This window comes from Perognathus longimembris, chromosome 28 (genome assembly GCF_023159225.1).
Source record: "Perognathus longimembris pacificus isolate PPM17 chromosome 28, ASM2315922v1, whole genome shotgun sequence".
In the NCBI taxonomy this organism is placed as follows: Eukaryota; Metazoa; Chordata; class Mammalia; order Rodentia; family Heteromyidae; genus Perognathus; species Perognathus longimembris.
The window spans coordinates 61,746,109-61,760,689 of NC_063188.1; the positions used below are offsets into that span (position 1 = coordinate 61,746,109).

The 14,581-nt window shown below is 37.4% G+C and overlaps 1 protein-coding gene across 3 annotated transcripts in view; it reads right to left on the bottom strand.

Moving 5' to 3' along the window:
* The window catches only part of Kif4a (kinesin family member 4A), a 100,283-nt gene that overhangs the window by 73,098 nt on the left and 12,604 nt on the right, over positions 1-14,581 (bottom strand). For all 3 annotated transcript variants that reach the window (XM_048336238.1, XM_048336239.1, XM_048336237.1), the window contains exons 8-9: positions 1,992-2,108; positions 973-1,148 (exon numbers count right to left, since the gene is read on the bottom strand). In XM_048336238.1, coding sequence (XP_048192195.1) covers positions 973-1,148; positions 1,992-2,108 — 293 coding nt within the window. The remainder of the gene's footprint in view (positions 1-972; positions 1,149-1,991; positions 2,109-14,581) is intronic.

Genomic DNA, 14,581 nt, shown 5'->3' on the forward strand with positions numbered 1-14,581 from the left:
TTGGTACATCAGAACCATAAACCACCTATGCTCGGACATTTCCACATATATATCCTACAAGCCCTTCAAACCCAACATGATTTCATCATTTGTTTTCCTAACTAACCCTGTTTTCCTCCTATATTCCTTCACTCAATGATTAGTACTCTCATTTATTCAGTTGTCCAAGCAACAGACTTGGTAACCAGCTTGACTCTCATTAATTACCCTTGTTTTCCATATCAAATGTTACTAATAAGCCCTGTCCATTCAACTGCCTGGCTGTAGCTATGCCAACCTTGAGTTTATTTTCTGTAACTTTGTTGGAAGTGATTTTCCTAAAACAGATATTTCATCTTACTGAAAACCCTCAGTGGTCCTTAGTATTTTCTGTTCCAAATTCTTTCTTATTTTATGTCTCATTATATAGCCCAGATTGACCTCCAACTCTTGATCCTCTTGCCCCACCTTCTTAAGTGCTGGGATTTCAGATGCACTCTTTCACTCTCGGCCAGTTTTAAATTTGTTAGCAAGTTGCTAAGAAACTTCAGGATCTGGCCACTGCTTACCTCTTTTGCTTCATTGCTGACTGTTTTTCCCTTTATTATCAGTGAAATTCCAATGCCACCAACAATCTTCTTTTTTTGGGGGGGGGGGTGGTCATAGGGCTGGAACTCGGCCCTGGCACTGTCCCTGAGCTTCTCAAGGCTAGCACTCTACCACTTTGAGCCATAGATCCATTTCCAGTTTTCTGGTGGTCAACTGCAGATAAGACTCTCACAGGGACTTTTCTGCCTGGGCTGGTTTGAACCACAATCCTCAGATCCCAGCCTCCTGAGTAGCTAGGATAACCGGTGTGAGCCACCAGTATCCGGCTATACCTCCAATCTTAAATGGACAGCAAATATGTGAATACTTTGAAAGACCTCCAAACTAAGAAGAAGCTAAGAATCATACTTGTACTTATCCTATAGAAACTTTAGTCCCTTATACCTGTTGCTTCAGATGATTAAGTTCAGCTGTCTGGGGATCAATATTAATAACAGGTTTGTTCTTGATTTTTCTTGCTCTGTCAGCATAGCGAAGGGTATTTAATGTTTCCTCTAGATTAGAGTCAGCAGGACTCACGCAGGCTATCATAAGAGTATGGCTATTGCCTCCTAGAGAATCTGAAAAGAATAATAAAAACAAACCCATCAAGTACATGAAGGCTTGATGACTTCAAACTAGAGGCATAAGAAAAAATTATTAGATATCTACAAGTGTTCTACTCATATTAATAAAATTGTTTTCTCTTTTATGCCAGTAGTAGAGCTTCAACTCAGGTCTTCACATTGTTGCTTGGCATTTTTGCTCAAAGATTGTGCTCTACTACTTGAGCCACATTCCATTTCTATCTTTTTGGTAGTTAACTGAAGGTTCTCATGGACTTTTCTGTTTGGAGCTGGCTTTGAACTGTGATCCTCAGACCTTAGCTTCCTAAGCAGCTAGGATTACAGGTGTGAGTCACCAGCAGTTGAATTAAAATCCCTAAGATTTCTGATGTTCAAAATTATGTAGATTTTATAATTCTATTGCACAGTACCTATTCTCAAGAGAAACTATTATTTCAGCAGTTAGTCAGGTTAAAACAATTGGGGCCTGGCCCAGGTAAGACCAAAACCACTACTAGAATTAAACATTCTTAGGATGTCCCTCTAGAAGGATTTTAGCTCTCCAGAGGCATTTACTTAGCTGCCCTATTAATTAAAGAAACAGTTGTCAGGTTCATTCTCAGGTGCAATGTATAGTTGGCACTCTGGATTTCTTGGCTCTCAAATCCGTATAGGACATTTTTTTTCATTATTTTAGAAATCTGACTGCCAATAACAATCTCTCCTATTTATCAATTAGACAGCTGTCTCTGTCTGTGATAGCCCAAAGAGCAGAGCAGGCTTTTTACCTCCTGGCTTTCTTTGCACTACTTATTACGCTGAGTTACAATCTTATTTTCAGAAACACTCTGAACTTACCTTGAAGCAGTCGGGTCAACTTGGAATCTCTGTAGGGCACAAAGCTACTCTTTTTGTCATCTCCAAGAGCACTTATTACATTTCCCAAGCATAAGAGACCTCGATTAATATTAATACCTAATAGGAGGAAACAAAATTCAAATTTCTTAACAAAGTATCTTCCATATGCCTACATTTCTTCTGCTAAAAAAAATGTCCCCATGTAAGTATTGTCATCAATCCTAAGGAAACTTCTTAATCCTATTCATTTTTCTTTAGGTAAAGTTCAAAGGATAAAAAGGTCTAAATGTTAGATTTACATAATCGAGTCCATTGGCATTTCATGTCCTTTCCCATGGAAACAAAGCAGGAAGATAAATAACTATCATTATGACAACAACCAAAGGTACAGTTATTTACTTTCTATATCCATTATCATAATCCTTATACTAATGCTGTGAAATCAAATGAATAACTACTTTTCACAATTGTCTTATGTTCTTTCTGCTTCATTGGCATACCTTTTCTTCTTACTATGTTTGAAAGGGTAATGGTTCTTTCTTACTTTAAGACTTAGGTTCCAATCTTGACTGTCATTCACTAGATGTATGAGCCTATATAAATTTCTGTATAAAACCAGGTAAATCTAAACACATTATTGAGTTGCAGTGAGAATTAAACGTACACACACACATATACACATTTAAATGATAAACAACAGTTTTACTGTTTGAATGAATCCCCTAGAATTCAGGTTGAAATGTGATCCCTAATGGAACAGTTTTAACATGTAATTAGGCCAGGTCTTTACAAACTCATGGATGGGATTTCTGCCTGTACAACATGGCTGGAGGGAGCTAACAAGCCCTTTTGTCCTTCTGTCACGTGAACACACAGTGCTCATTTTTTGCCCCTTCTATTTTTTTTCTGCCATGAAGATGCAGTGAGAAGACACCGTCACTAGACACCAATTCCGCTGGTGTCACAATCTTGCCCTTCTCTAATTTAAGAGCTGTGAGAAATAATTTTTTAAGTTATTAAGTACTTGTGCAAAGAGGTTACAATTCCCTGTCAGGATATGAGTACAATGTATCTTGATCAGTGTCACTCCTTCCAAGAAATAAACTTTTACTGCTTACAAGTTACTCACCCAAAAGTATTTTCTTAAACACCAGTGGACTAAGACAAATGGCATCATTATTGTTAGCTCTACTCTGCTTTTTACTTATTCAGCTATAACTTTTTTTTTTTTTTTTTTTTTTTTGGCCAGTCGTGGGCCTTGGACTCAGGGCCTGAGCACTGTCCCTGGCTTCTTCCCGCTCAAGGCTAGCACTCTGCCACTTGAGCCACAGCGCCTCTTCTGGCCGTTTTCTGTATACGTGGTGCTGGGGAATCGAACCTAGGGCCTCGTGTATCCGAGGCAGGCACTCTTGCCACTAGGCTACATCCCCAGCCCCTATTCAGCTATAACTTTTGACTGCCTTATAACATGAAGTATATATTTACAAGATCCTATTATTGTTTGGATATAAAATGTTTCCAGGTAAATGCATGAAGAGAAAGAAATTTCATAAATTATTGTTTGTCATTCTGTGAATATATTAAAACTTTTTATTTGAAAAAATTAAAAGAAATAAAATGTTCTCAAAGGCTTATATATTGAAGGCTTGCTCCTCAGATGGTGCTGGTATTGAGAGGTGTTCAGGCCATAAGGTCAATAACCTCATTGATGGGTTAATCCATTGATGAGTTCATGGCTGAACTATCAGGAGGTGAGTCTAGTTGGAGAAAGTGGTCACTGGAGGTGTGGCTTCGAGGCATGTGTCTTATCCTTGCTCCTTTTGTTACTTCTCTACTTCTAGGTAGGTTCCCTCTGTTGACCCTTTGGTCATGTTTTGGATTACCAAAGGCACACAGAAAAGGAGACAAGTAACAAAATGGACTGAAATTGTGAGCCCAAAACTAATCTTTCCTTTTTTTTGTCAGTCGTGGGGCTTGAACTGAGGACCTGGGCACTGTCCCTGAGTGTATATTTTGCACAAGGTTAAGTGTTCCACCTCTTAGGGTCACAGCTCCACTTCCATTTTTCTGGTGGTCAATTAGATATAAGAGTCTCACAGACTTTCCTCCCCAATCTGGCTTCAAATATCCTTAGATCTCAGTCCCCAGAGTAGCTAGTATTACTGGTGTGAGTCAACAATACCCAAATTAATCTTTCCTTCTTTACGTAGACTGTCTCAGTCACTCTATCAATGGTGAAAACATAACCAGTAAGATCTCAAATTCCAAGTTCCCCTCTAATTCCATCTTTTCATGGACCCTGTGATCACCTTTATTGTGACTACCAATTTAGTAACACTTTCTAACACTCTCAGTAGATCAGTATTTTTTGAGCCTTCAACTACTTATTTTGAACCCTACGGTCAATTATTATACTTTTGCTTTCCAAAGTACTCATTGAACCTAGGATCTTCTACCACTTCTGATTTGAATTTTTTTTTTTCTGGGGTAAAACCCAGGGTCTTACACACGCTAGGCAAATACAGTATCACTTGAGTTATACCCTAGCCCCTCCCAACACAGGTTAACCTAACTGTGTATACACTCAGACATATATCTGTTGTCTGCAATGATATAGGAAGGACATAACTAAATGGACTGGATTCATTACAAACATACTATAAACCTTGGCTGAATTCAGTAAATTTACCACCTTAGCTTCCTTATTCTTGACTAATCTTACCTAACTCATGATGGCAGTGACTCTGAACACTCTCTATTTTCATGACTACATATCTTCCTTCACTCTATTTAGTGCTTCCTAACCTCCCTTTGCCATTCCTCTCTTTGATGCTGCTTATTCCCCTTTCCTTTCTCTTATTTCACATGGAGTAGCTGCTTTTATTCTCAAGGTTCTTCCTTTTATCTCTGCTGATATTTCTATCCTCTTCATTTTCTCTAGGATTAGGACTTCCTTTTCTTCCCTCTCTTCCTGCTCCCCTTCTCTCTCTCCTCTCTGGTCCTTCCTTCCTTTCATTTTTTTTGAGGGGGTGGCTAATTGTTGATAAAGACTCACAGATGCATTGTACTTATAAATTGACATGTTGACTGGTAACTCCTTTGTATAACTAGTTAAAGATTTAAAAAAGACCCTCAAAGACTTTTCTGCCTAAGATGGCTTCAAACTGCAGTCCTCAGATCTCAGCCTCCTGAGTAGCTAGGATTATAGCCTAACAGGGCACTGGTGGCCTTCTTAGATCTTGAATTTAATTTTCCTTCAATTCCTTCTTTATAGTCTATGCACATGCTTAAATTTCCCCAATATAAAACACAAGCAAGTCTTTTAAGCAGTCGTCATTCTTTTCTTTTTATTGCCAAATGAGACATTCCACTTTGCAGAGATATTCATCCCTCCAGGAAGGAGAGTTTGCTAAGATTTATCTAATCTGCTTGTGAACACCTGTACTAATCTCCCTATCAGTCCTTGCCTTTCTTTCCACTCCTTTCAGCCAAACAGAACACTGTACCATCTAATTGGCCAATAGCCATCTCCACCAATCAGAAAGACTGAGGTTTTTCAAAGCTTCTTAGCAAAAATCTACAGTTTTATATAGTAATAAAACTAAAATACCAGATAAAATCTGGACTTTTTTTCCCTTCAAGTTAGAGTTGGGATATGAAATACAAAGGATCTAGGGACATGGAGTGTTTCCCTACAAAGAAATCACCACAAAATAGGATTTGATTTTATTATATGTTTCTAACAAGGATAAAAAATGTTTTTTTTTAGGAGCATTTCTAATTAATGTTTTAGGAACATGTTCTAATTAACGATAGCTATGGAAAAAGATACCCAGATAAAATTATATACTGAGAAATTCTTTTTGGAAATTTTTGAGAGTGAAAGAAATCAATCAAGAAGGGAGTCAACAATACTGTTGGGTGTTTGTTCACTATGGCAACAAAATCATAAAGGAGAGGGTTTTTTTGCAGTATAAAGAAATATAACTTCAAAGGTATCATGGAGGCACGTTACAATGGGTTTCACAACTGGAATAGAAAGGTGCATTTGTTAAAAGGGAGAAAAACTCGGTAGGAGTAAAGTGATGTGGTTCCATGTGTAGTTACTTCTCAACTAGGGGCAATTTGACTCCCTAGGGGATACTTGGTAATATCTGAGGACAGTTGATTGTCACAAATCAGTAGGGTAAGGGAGCAATATGTGCACTACTGGCATCTAGTGGGCAGAGGTTCAGGATGCTGCTAAACATTCTGCAATGTACTGAATAGTTCCCTACCTTGATTATTTAACCCAATATGTCAACAATGCCTCAGCTGAGAAACGATCCTCTGTAAGTTTAAAAAAAAAACACCAAAAAACAAAAACTAAGGTAGAGTGGGTACATCAGAGTAAAAAATAAAGTAATCTAACAGTATAAATATAGACAGCTTTGTCAGAAAAAAAAAAAAAGGGAAGCTGGATGCTAGTGGCTACACAGGAAGCTGAGATCTGAAGATTGCAGTTCAAAGACAGCCTGGGCAGGAAAATCCATGAGACACTTATCTCCAATTAACCACCAGAAAACCAGAAGTGACACTGTGGCTCAAGTGGTAGAACACTAGCTTTGAACTGAAGAGCTCAGGGACAAAGCCCAGGCCCAGATTTCAAGCCCCATGACCAACCCCTTCCCCCCAAGAAAAAGGGAAGGGTCTCTTAGGAAAATGGATGAAAACCTTACAGAAGCAATCACTGAGAGAAGATGGGGTCATAAGGGCATGTAATTAGGAGGCTGAGGATCTTAGTTCAAGTTCTCCCTCTGACACTTACTAATATGTGTGAAACTTTCTTTTATCTATAAAACAAAGGCAATATCTATCTCACTCACGAATGATGATAAAAATCAAATGTGACCTATAAAGAGATATCTGTATGTAAGTGATTGTTTTTTAACTGAGTAGAGCAGCATGAACATTTGTATATTTGTTAAGTATGGACAGTGGTAATATTTCTTCATCTGGATACAATTTATATTAGTGTATTTTAACTGGATCATTATGATATGGGCATTTTTCTGTTTTCCATATATAATATATTTATAATCTAATTAGCAGTGGCTTAAATGTTTTGTATTCAGAATACCATAAAAATAGAAAAATTTTTAAAGGAAATATACAGCACACACATTAGCTGAAGGGAGAGAAATATCTTGAATAGCTAATTTAATCAGGAATATAAATGATGTATACACACAAACATATATTCAACTTCACTTAATAGTGAAGTAAACATAAGACACCATTTCTTACTTACAAAATTGATAATAATAGTACATAATGCAGGTGGTATCACAATCCCAGACCTCATGCTCTACTATAGAGCTACAAAAAATAAAACAACAACAACAACAACAACAACAACAAAAACAGCTCCCTATTGGCACAAAAACTGACCCAAAGATCAAGGGAATAGAGAAGACCCAGAAATAAAACCATATACTTACAGTTACTTGGTATTTGATAAGGGAGCCAAAGATATACAGTGAAAAAAAGGAGCTTCTTAAATATAGGTGTTGGGAAAACTTGGCGTCCATATACAGAAAACTAAAAATGGATCTCTATTACCATGCACTAACACCAACTCAAAGTGGATTGAAGACCTCAACACTGGACCCGAAAATTTAAAATAGCTGCAACAAAGAGTAGGAGACACACTAGAATTCACAGGCACAGGCAGAAAATTTTTTGAAGAGTCCCAGGGACTCTTCAGGAGATAGGAGAGAGACTTAACAAATGGGATTGCATCACAATAAAGTTTCTGCTCAGCTAGTCAGACATAGTTACTATAAACTAGAAAGACAGTCAATAGACTGGGAGAAAATCTTTACCAGCAATACATGAGACAAAATGTACAAAGAGCTCAAGAAACTAATTCCTCCCAAATTACTCCTCCCAATGACTAATTAACAATTACTAATGGGTAAAGGAGCTGCGGAGAGACTTCTCAGAAAAAGAGGTAAAAATAGCAAAGATACGCTCATCATCTCTGACCATTAAGGAAATGCAAATCAAAATGACTCTGAGATACCATCTCACCCCAGTTGGAATGGCCAACATCGTGAATTCAAGCAACAAATATTGGCAGGGATGTGGGGAAAAGGGAACCCTATTGCACTGTTGATAGGAATGTAAAACGTAGTATAACCACTTTGGACAACAGTGTACAGATTCCTCACAAAACATACATTTTCTCTAGGATCCACTCCTGGGCATCTACCCACAACATCACAAGCCAGGACACCGTAAAGACACTTGAACATTCATGTTCATTGCCACACAATAACTAAGATATGAAAACAGCACAAATGCCCCAGAACAGATGGGTGGATAAAAAAATGTGGTACCTAGACACAACAGAATTTTACACAGCCATTAGAAAGAATATTATATCATTTGCAGGGAAATGGATGGGACCTAGAACAAATCCTGTTAAGTGAGGTAAGCCAAGGTCAGAGACACAAACAAAATGCTTCTTGCATATGTGGAAGTTGGATCTAAAATACACTGTGATATTATACTGTAGACACCCATAAACATTAAGACCAAAAGAGAATATTCTTATGGGAGAACCACAAAGTCTTATGTGCCTCTGATCATATAATATATACATATATATATGCATGTATGTATAAAAATGTACTCCAGAATATGGAAATAAGAAGGTTTTTTTGTTACTGTTTCTGTTTTCTTTTCTTTCTGTATGGTGTATTTATTTGTCTATCTTTGGGAGGGTGGAGGCATAGAACTTGAGGGAAAAAGTGTGAACAACTGTAGCAGTGGTGTTCACTGGACACTGTTGAACGTAAACTATACAATTTACAGGTGGAGACAGAAGGGAGGGATTGGTAGTAAGGGAAGGGATGCTATTGTATGTTAGGAAATGAACTCATTACTGATTTATGTAACTGCAATCCCTCTGTACATCACATTTTAATAACAATAAAGTAAATTACAAAAAAAGAAATGTACCCTTTACCTGACTTATGTAACTGTAATCCTCTCTGAACATCAACTTTATAATAACAAAAAATTAAAATAATTTAATTACAGAAAAAAATAATAGTACAAAAGTTAGAAATGCAATCTACCCAGAACATCACAAGCCAAGATACCATAAGGACACTTGCACATCCATATTCACTGTTGCACTATTCACAATAGCCAAGTTATGGAAACAGCCCAGATGTCCCACAACAAATGAACGGATCCAAAAAATGTGGTACTTATACACAGTAGAATTTTACATGACCATTAGAAAGAATAAATGTCATTTGCAGGGAAATGGATAGACCTAGAACTAATAATGTTAAGTGAGGTAAGCCAAGCTCAGAGACAAATGGTGTATGTTTTCTCTAATATGCAGAAGCTAGTTATAAAACATACCAGGATATGATAATTTATACAGGACTCAAAGCATTCACACACAATGAAACCAAAGGAGGATACTTTTAAGGTGTGAACACAAAGGCACAAAGCCTATGCAGCTCTGATAATATACAAAATATTTATCAAAATGAATTCCAAGAAATGCTAACAAGAGGGTTTTTTCTTTGTTGTTTTTGTTTTCAAATTTTGCATTTGCTCGTTCATCTGTCTTTGGGAGGGTAAGTGGAGGACAAAGAAATGGAGGTGAACAAATGCAACAGTGGTACTCATAAGACACTATGTGGACAATGAGCTATACAACTTGTGGGTGGGGACAGAGGGAAAACCTGGGAGCAAGGAAAGGAATGACACTGCTCAAAAAGAAATGTACTCATTACCTGACTTATATAACTGTAACCCCTCTGTACATCACCTTTATAATAACAATTTAATTTTTTTAAGTTAGAAATGAGTAGTCTCATGTTATACCTTCTTTTTTTTAACTTGAGTAAGTTAATGAAGAAATTCCTGAATGTTTTGTAACCATGAAAACTTGTCAAAGCATAGAGAACTAGCTTTCAACTTTGTTGAGGTGTTATACTTTCTTGCAAATTTCTTTTTTGTGCTGGTACTAGGGCTTGAAACCAGGGCCTGGATACTGTCCCTTGGTTGTTTTACTCAAGGCTGGTGCTCTACCACTAAAGCCCCATTTCCACTTCTGGGTTTTGGTGGTTAATTGCAGATAAAGAGTCTCAATGATATTCCTGCCTGGGCTAGCTTGGAATGTGATTATCAGATCTCAATCTCCTTGGTAGCTAAGATTACAAGCATAAACTACTGGTGCCATGCCATACCATCTATTTTTAAAATTCATGGATTTGGAGAAGACAGTAGGATGAAGGTATTCCGATCATCTCTAATTTACCAAACTCTTCCTGAGCCAAGCCAGTGCTGGAGATAACCACAAAAGTAATGATGCAGGATGGGTCTGAGCCCTGATTGGTAGGGATGGAGGGATGGCTCCTTCAGGGCCTGGCATTCCGACTGACATTACTAATGTTTATACATATGCATAGAAAAATATCTAAAGATAAGACACTAAACCTAACCATGGTCAAGCAAAATCTAGCCAAAGATTGAAAGGAAGATCTAGGGAATAAACCCAAGTTTATCTTAAGTAATCATTAAGTCTGTAGTGCTAGAAAGACCTAAAAAAACCTCAGTGTTGCATCTATGGCAAACTCGAAATTCTGCTCAAGCAGGGAATAAATGGTCCATGTATAAAGTGCCTGAGAGTTAAAGGCAGACCCCCCCCTCCATGCACCAAGTCCTAGATAAATGATGGAACATTTGTATAGGCTCAGGAATTTAAAGGAACCTGTGACTAATCATTAGATGCCCATTAAACTAGTTAAGCAGACAATTCTGTGACGTCTGCTACAGGAAATACAAAATTGATCTAAGGAAGTCACTAGACAATCACAAACAAGTGAAATTCAAGTGGTTTGTCCTAAGAAGGCAAAGTTGATTAAGCATCCAAAAACCAATGAGTGCAAAACACCACATCAGTTTGGGGGTGAAGAACATTTTTATTTTGCCAAAGGCCATTTGGCTATTTATAACCTGGACTAAGGAATAAAAGTAACATGATCATGTCCATCAATGATGAAAAACACTTGACAAATACCCATTTATGATGAAAACACTCCAACTTAAACTAACCTTAACCTAAGTAGGGACTTAACCTAAGTAAGACTTCTAAGAAAAAATTTTAGCTAACACCAAACTTAATAGTAAAAAACTGGATGTTTTCCCCTTAAATATCAGGCATAAGAAAACAAAATAAACACAATATTCACTTTTTGGTTTTTTTTTAACCACTACTGAGACAATATGCCTTATGTTCTTGTTCAGCTTTATCACTCATGACTGGTGCTTAACCACTTGAGTCACACCTCCACTTCTGTCTTTTTGCTTATTACTTGGAGATAAGATTCTCTCAGCTTTGTCTACCCTAGCTGGCTCCAAACTACAATTTTACATCTCAGCCTTTTGAGTAATTAAGGAACTGCAATATTCACTTATTACTTCCATTCTACGCTGTACTGAAAGTTCCAGTTAGGATCACTGGGGCGGGGGGGGGGGGGGGGGAGCAAGACATGAAAGCAACCAACCTGAAGAGAAATAAAACTATCTCTATTCACAAATGACATGATCTTGAATGTAGACATCTTAAAAATCTATTGAGGCTGGGAATGTGTCTTAGTGGTAGAGTGCTTGCCTGGGTTTGATTCCTCAGCACCACATAAACAGAAAAAGCTGGAAGTGGCACTGTGGCTCAAGAGGTAGAGTGCTAGCCTTGAGCAAAAAGAAGCCAGGGACAGTGCTCAGGCCTTGATTCCCAAGCCCCAGGACTGGCAAAAAAAAATCTATTGAAAATTATTAGAATTTTTCAAAGATGGAGGCGCATGATCAATATACAAGTCAATGAACAATTTGGAAATGAAATTTAAAACAATTTCATTTATAATAACACTGAAAGAATACTTAAATTCAATGTAAAAACAACACTACACATTTGAAAAACATTATTGCAACATATTTAACATAATAATTCAATGTTTGTGCATTGAAATACAATATTGTCAAGATGGCACTATTTCCAAATGGATATCAAGATTCAGTACAATCTCTCTATGAAAATCTCTGCTGGTTTTTGCAGAAATTGACAAGTTGATACTAACATTCATATGGAAATGCAATGGACCCAGAATAGCCAGTATAATCTTTTTTGTTGTTTTTTGTTATGAGGCTTGAACTCTGGCCCTGGGCGCTGTTCCTGAGCTCTTCAGCTTAAATCAAGTGCTCTACCACTTAAGCCACAGCACCACTTCCATATAATCTTGAGAAAGAAAAAGCTTCTCAACTTCAAAATCTACTGCACAACAACAGTGATCGAGAAAGTGCAATACTGATATAAGGATACATATACACCAATGGAATACTATAAATTCTCCTTGATAAGGAGGCCAAATAAATTGAATAGAGAAAGAATAGGCTTGTTTTCTACAAGTGATACTAGGATAATTGGATATCCACATGTAGACTAGACAATTATTTCATATCTTATGTAAAAGTTGAGAACTGATCAAAGACCTAAATGTGATATAAATGAATTTTTCAAAAGATGGGGGCTGGGAATATGGCATAGCAGTAGAGTGCTTGGCTTGCATGCATGAAGCCCTGGGTTCCATTCCTAAGTACCACATAAACAGAAAAAGCTGGAAGTGGTGCTGTGGCTAAAGTGGTAGAGTGCTAGCCCAGGACAGTGCTGAGGCCCTGAGTTCAGGCCCCTGGACTGACAAAAAAAAAAAAAGAACTTTAAAAATTACAAAGCTAAATGCCAAAGTGCAAATACGAGCAAAAAGAGCATTTTTGAGTATAGGGAGTTAGAGAGGGTGATAGTGGATAAATATAATCAAAGTATATGGTGTATACATACTAAAGCATAATGAAACTCACTGTTTTATAAAATGAAGAAAAGCATTTTAAAATACGTTCAAAAGGCTGAATGAGGAATAAGTAAAATAATGATAAAGAGGTAAATTTCCCCAATCACTATTTTTTCTTCTGCCTTTTCAGTTCCCAAGAGGGAATGGAAGCACAAAATGAGGTAATAAGAACCCAACTACTTCAATAAGAGTTCAAATATCTTGGAACAAATGAATAATAGCCAAGGGAACTGAGAGTAATTTCAAATGAGAGCACTAAAGCTATGTCAAAGATCTTTGAGGAATCACAGAGAAAGATGTTCCAGGAGACTGGGGAAATGTAATTTCTTTTTTTTTTTTTTCAAAAAAAGAGGTAAAGTTAATTTCATAAATTACAGACCAGTGAAGAAAAACGGATTATTACAAAGACAGCTTACAAGGGCTTATAAATGGGAGCATTAGCACTAGAAGCATCTTTAGTTCAATAAGAAAGAGTCAGTCTAGGTTAATCCTTGTTTCTTTTTGTATTGTTACTAAGCTGGCAGCTATTAGACAAATGGTTGACAGAATATATCTGGACTTATTAGCAAGGCAATTGACAACATCTTTTATCAGACATTTTTTTGCCAGTCCTGGGGCTTGAACTCAGCACCTGGGCACTGTCTCTGAGCTTCTTTTGCTCAAGGCTAGCATTCTTCCACTTGAGCCATAGGACCACTTCTGGCTTTTTCTGTGTATGTGTTACTGAGGAATCAAACCCAGGGCTTCATGCATGCTAAGCAAACATTTTACCACTAAGCCACATTCCCAGCCCTTTTATGAGATTTTTCAGAACAAATTGAGAAATACAAAGTATATGTTAATCTTTGTTAAAGAGATTAATAATCACTTACAAGACCATTCCCAAAGAATGAAGATCACCAGGTCACTATCATTACAGGAAGATTTACAACAACATATACCACAAGGATTTTCTAGTCTTAAGAGCTTATTCCTTCAGACCTCAACATCAGACCTGAATCCTTGAAACTACTGAAGGACAGAGTAGGAGAGACACTAGAACTTATAGGCACAGGTAGGAACTTTCTGAACATAGTCCCAGGGGCACAACAGATAGGGGAAGAGACTCGACAAATGGGACTACTATAAAATAAAAAGTTTCTGCGCAGCTAAAGACATAGCCACCAAACTAGAAAGATAGCCAACCACATTGGAAAGGATCTTCACCAGCAAAGCAACAGACAAAGGCCTAATATCCATCATCTACAGAGAACTCAAGAAACTAACCCCCTCCAAACCCAGTAAACCAATTATTAAATGGGCATAGGACTAAAGAGAGACTTCACAGGAGAAGAGATAAAAATGGCAAAGAAACATATGAGGAAATGTTCAACATCCCTGGCAGTAAAGGAAATGCAAATAAAAATAACCCTGAGATACCACCTCACTCCAGTTAAAATGGCCTATACTCTGAACTCAGGGAACAACAAATGCTGGAGGGGATGCAGGGAAAGAGGAACCCTTCTCCACAGTTGGTGGCAGTGCAAATTAGTACAACCACTTTGGAGAACAGTATGGAGGTTCCTCAAAAAGCTCTATGACCCAGCCATACCACTCCTAGGCATCTATCCTGAACAGGTCCCAAGATATCAAAAAGACATCTGCTCTTCCATGTTTATTGCTGCACAATTCACAATA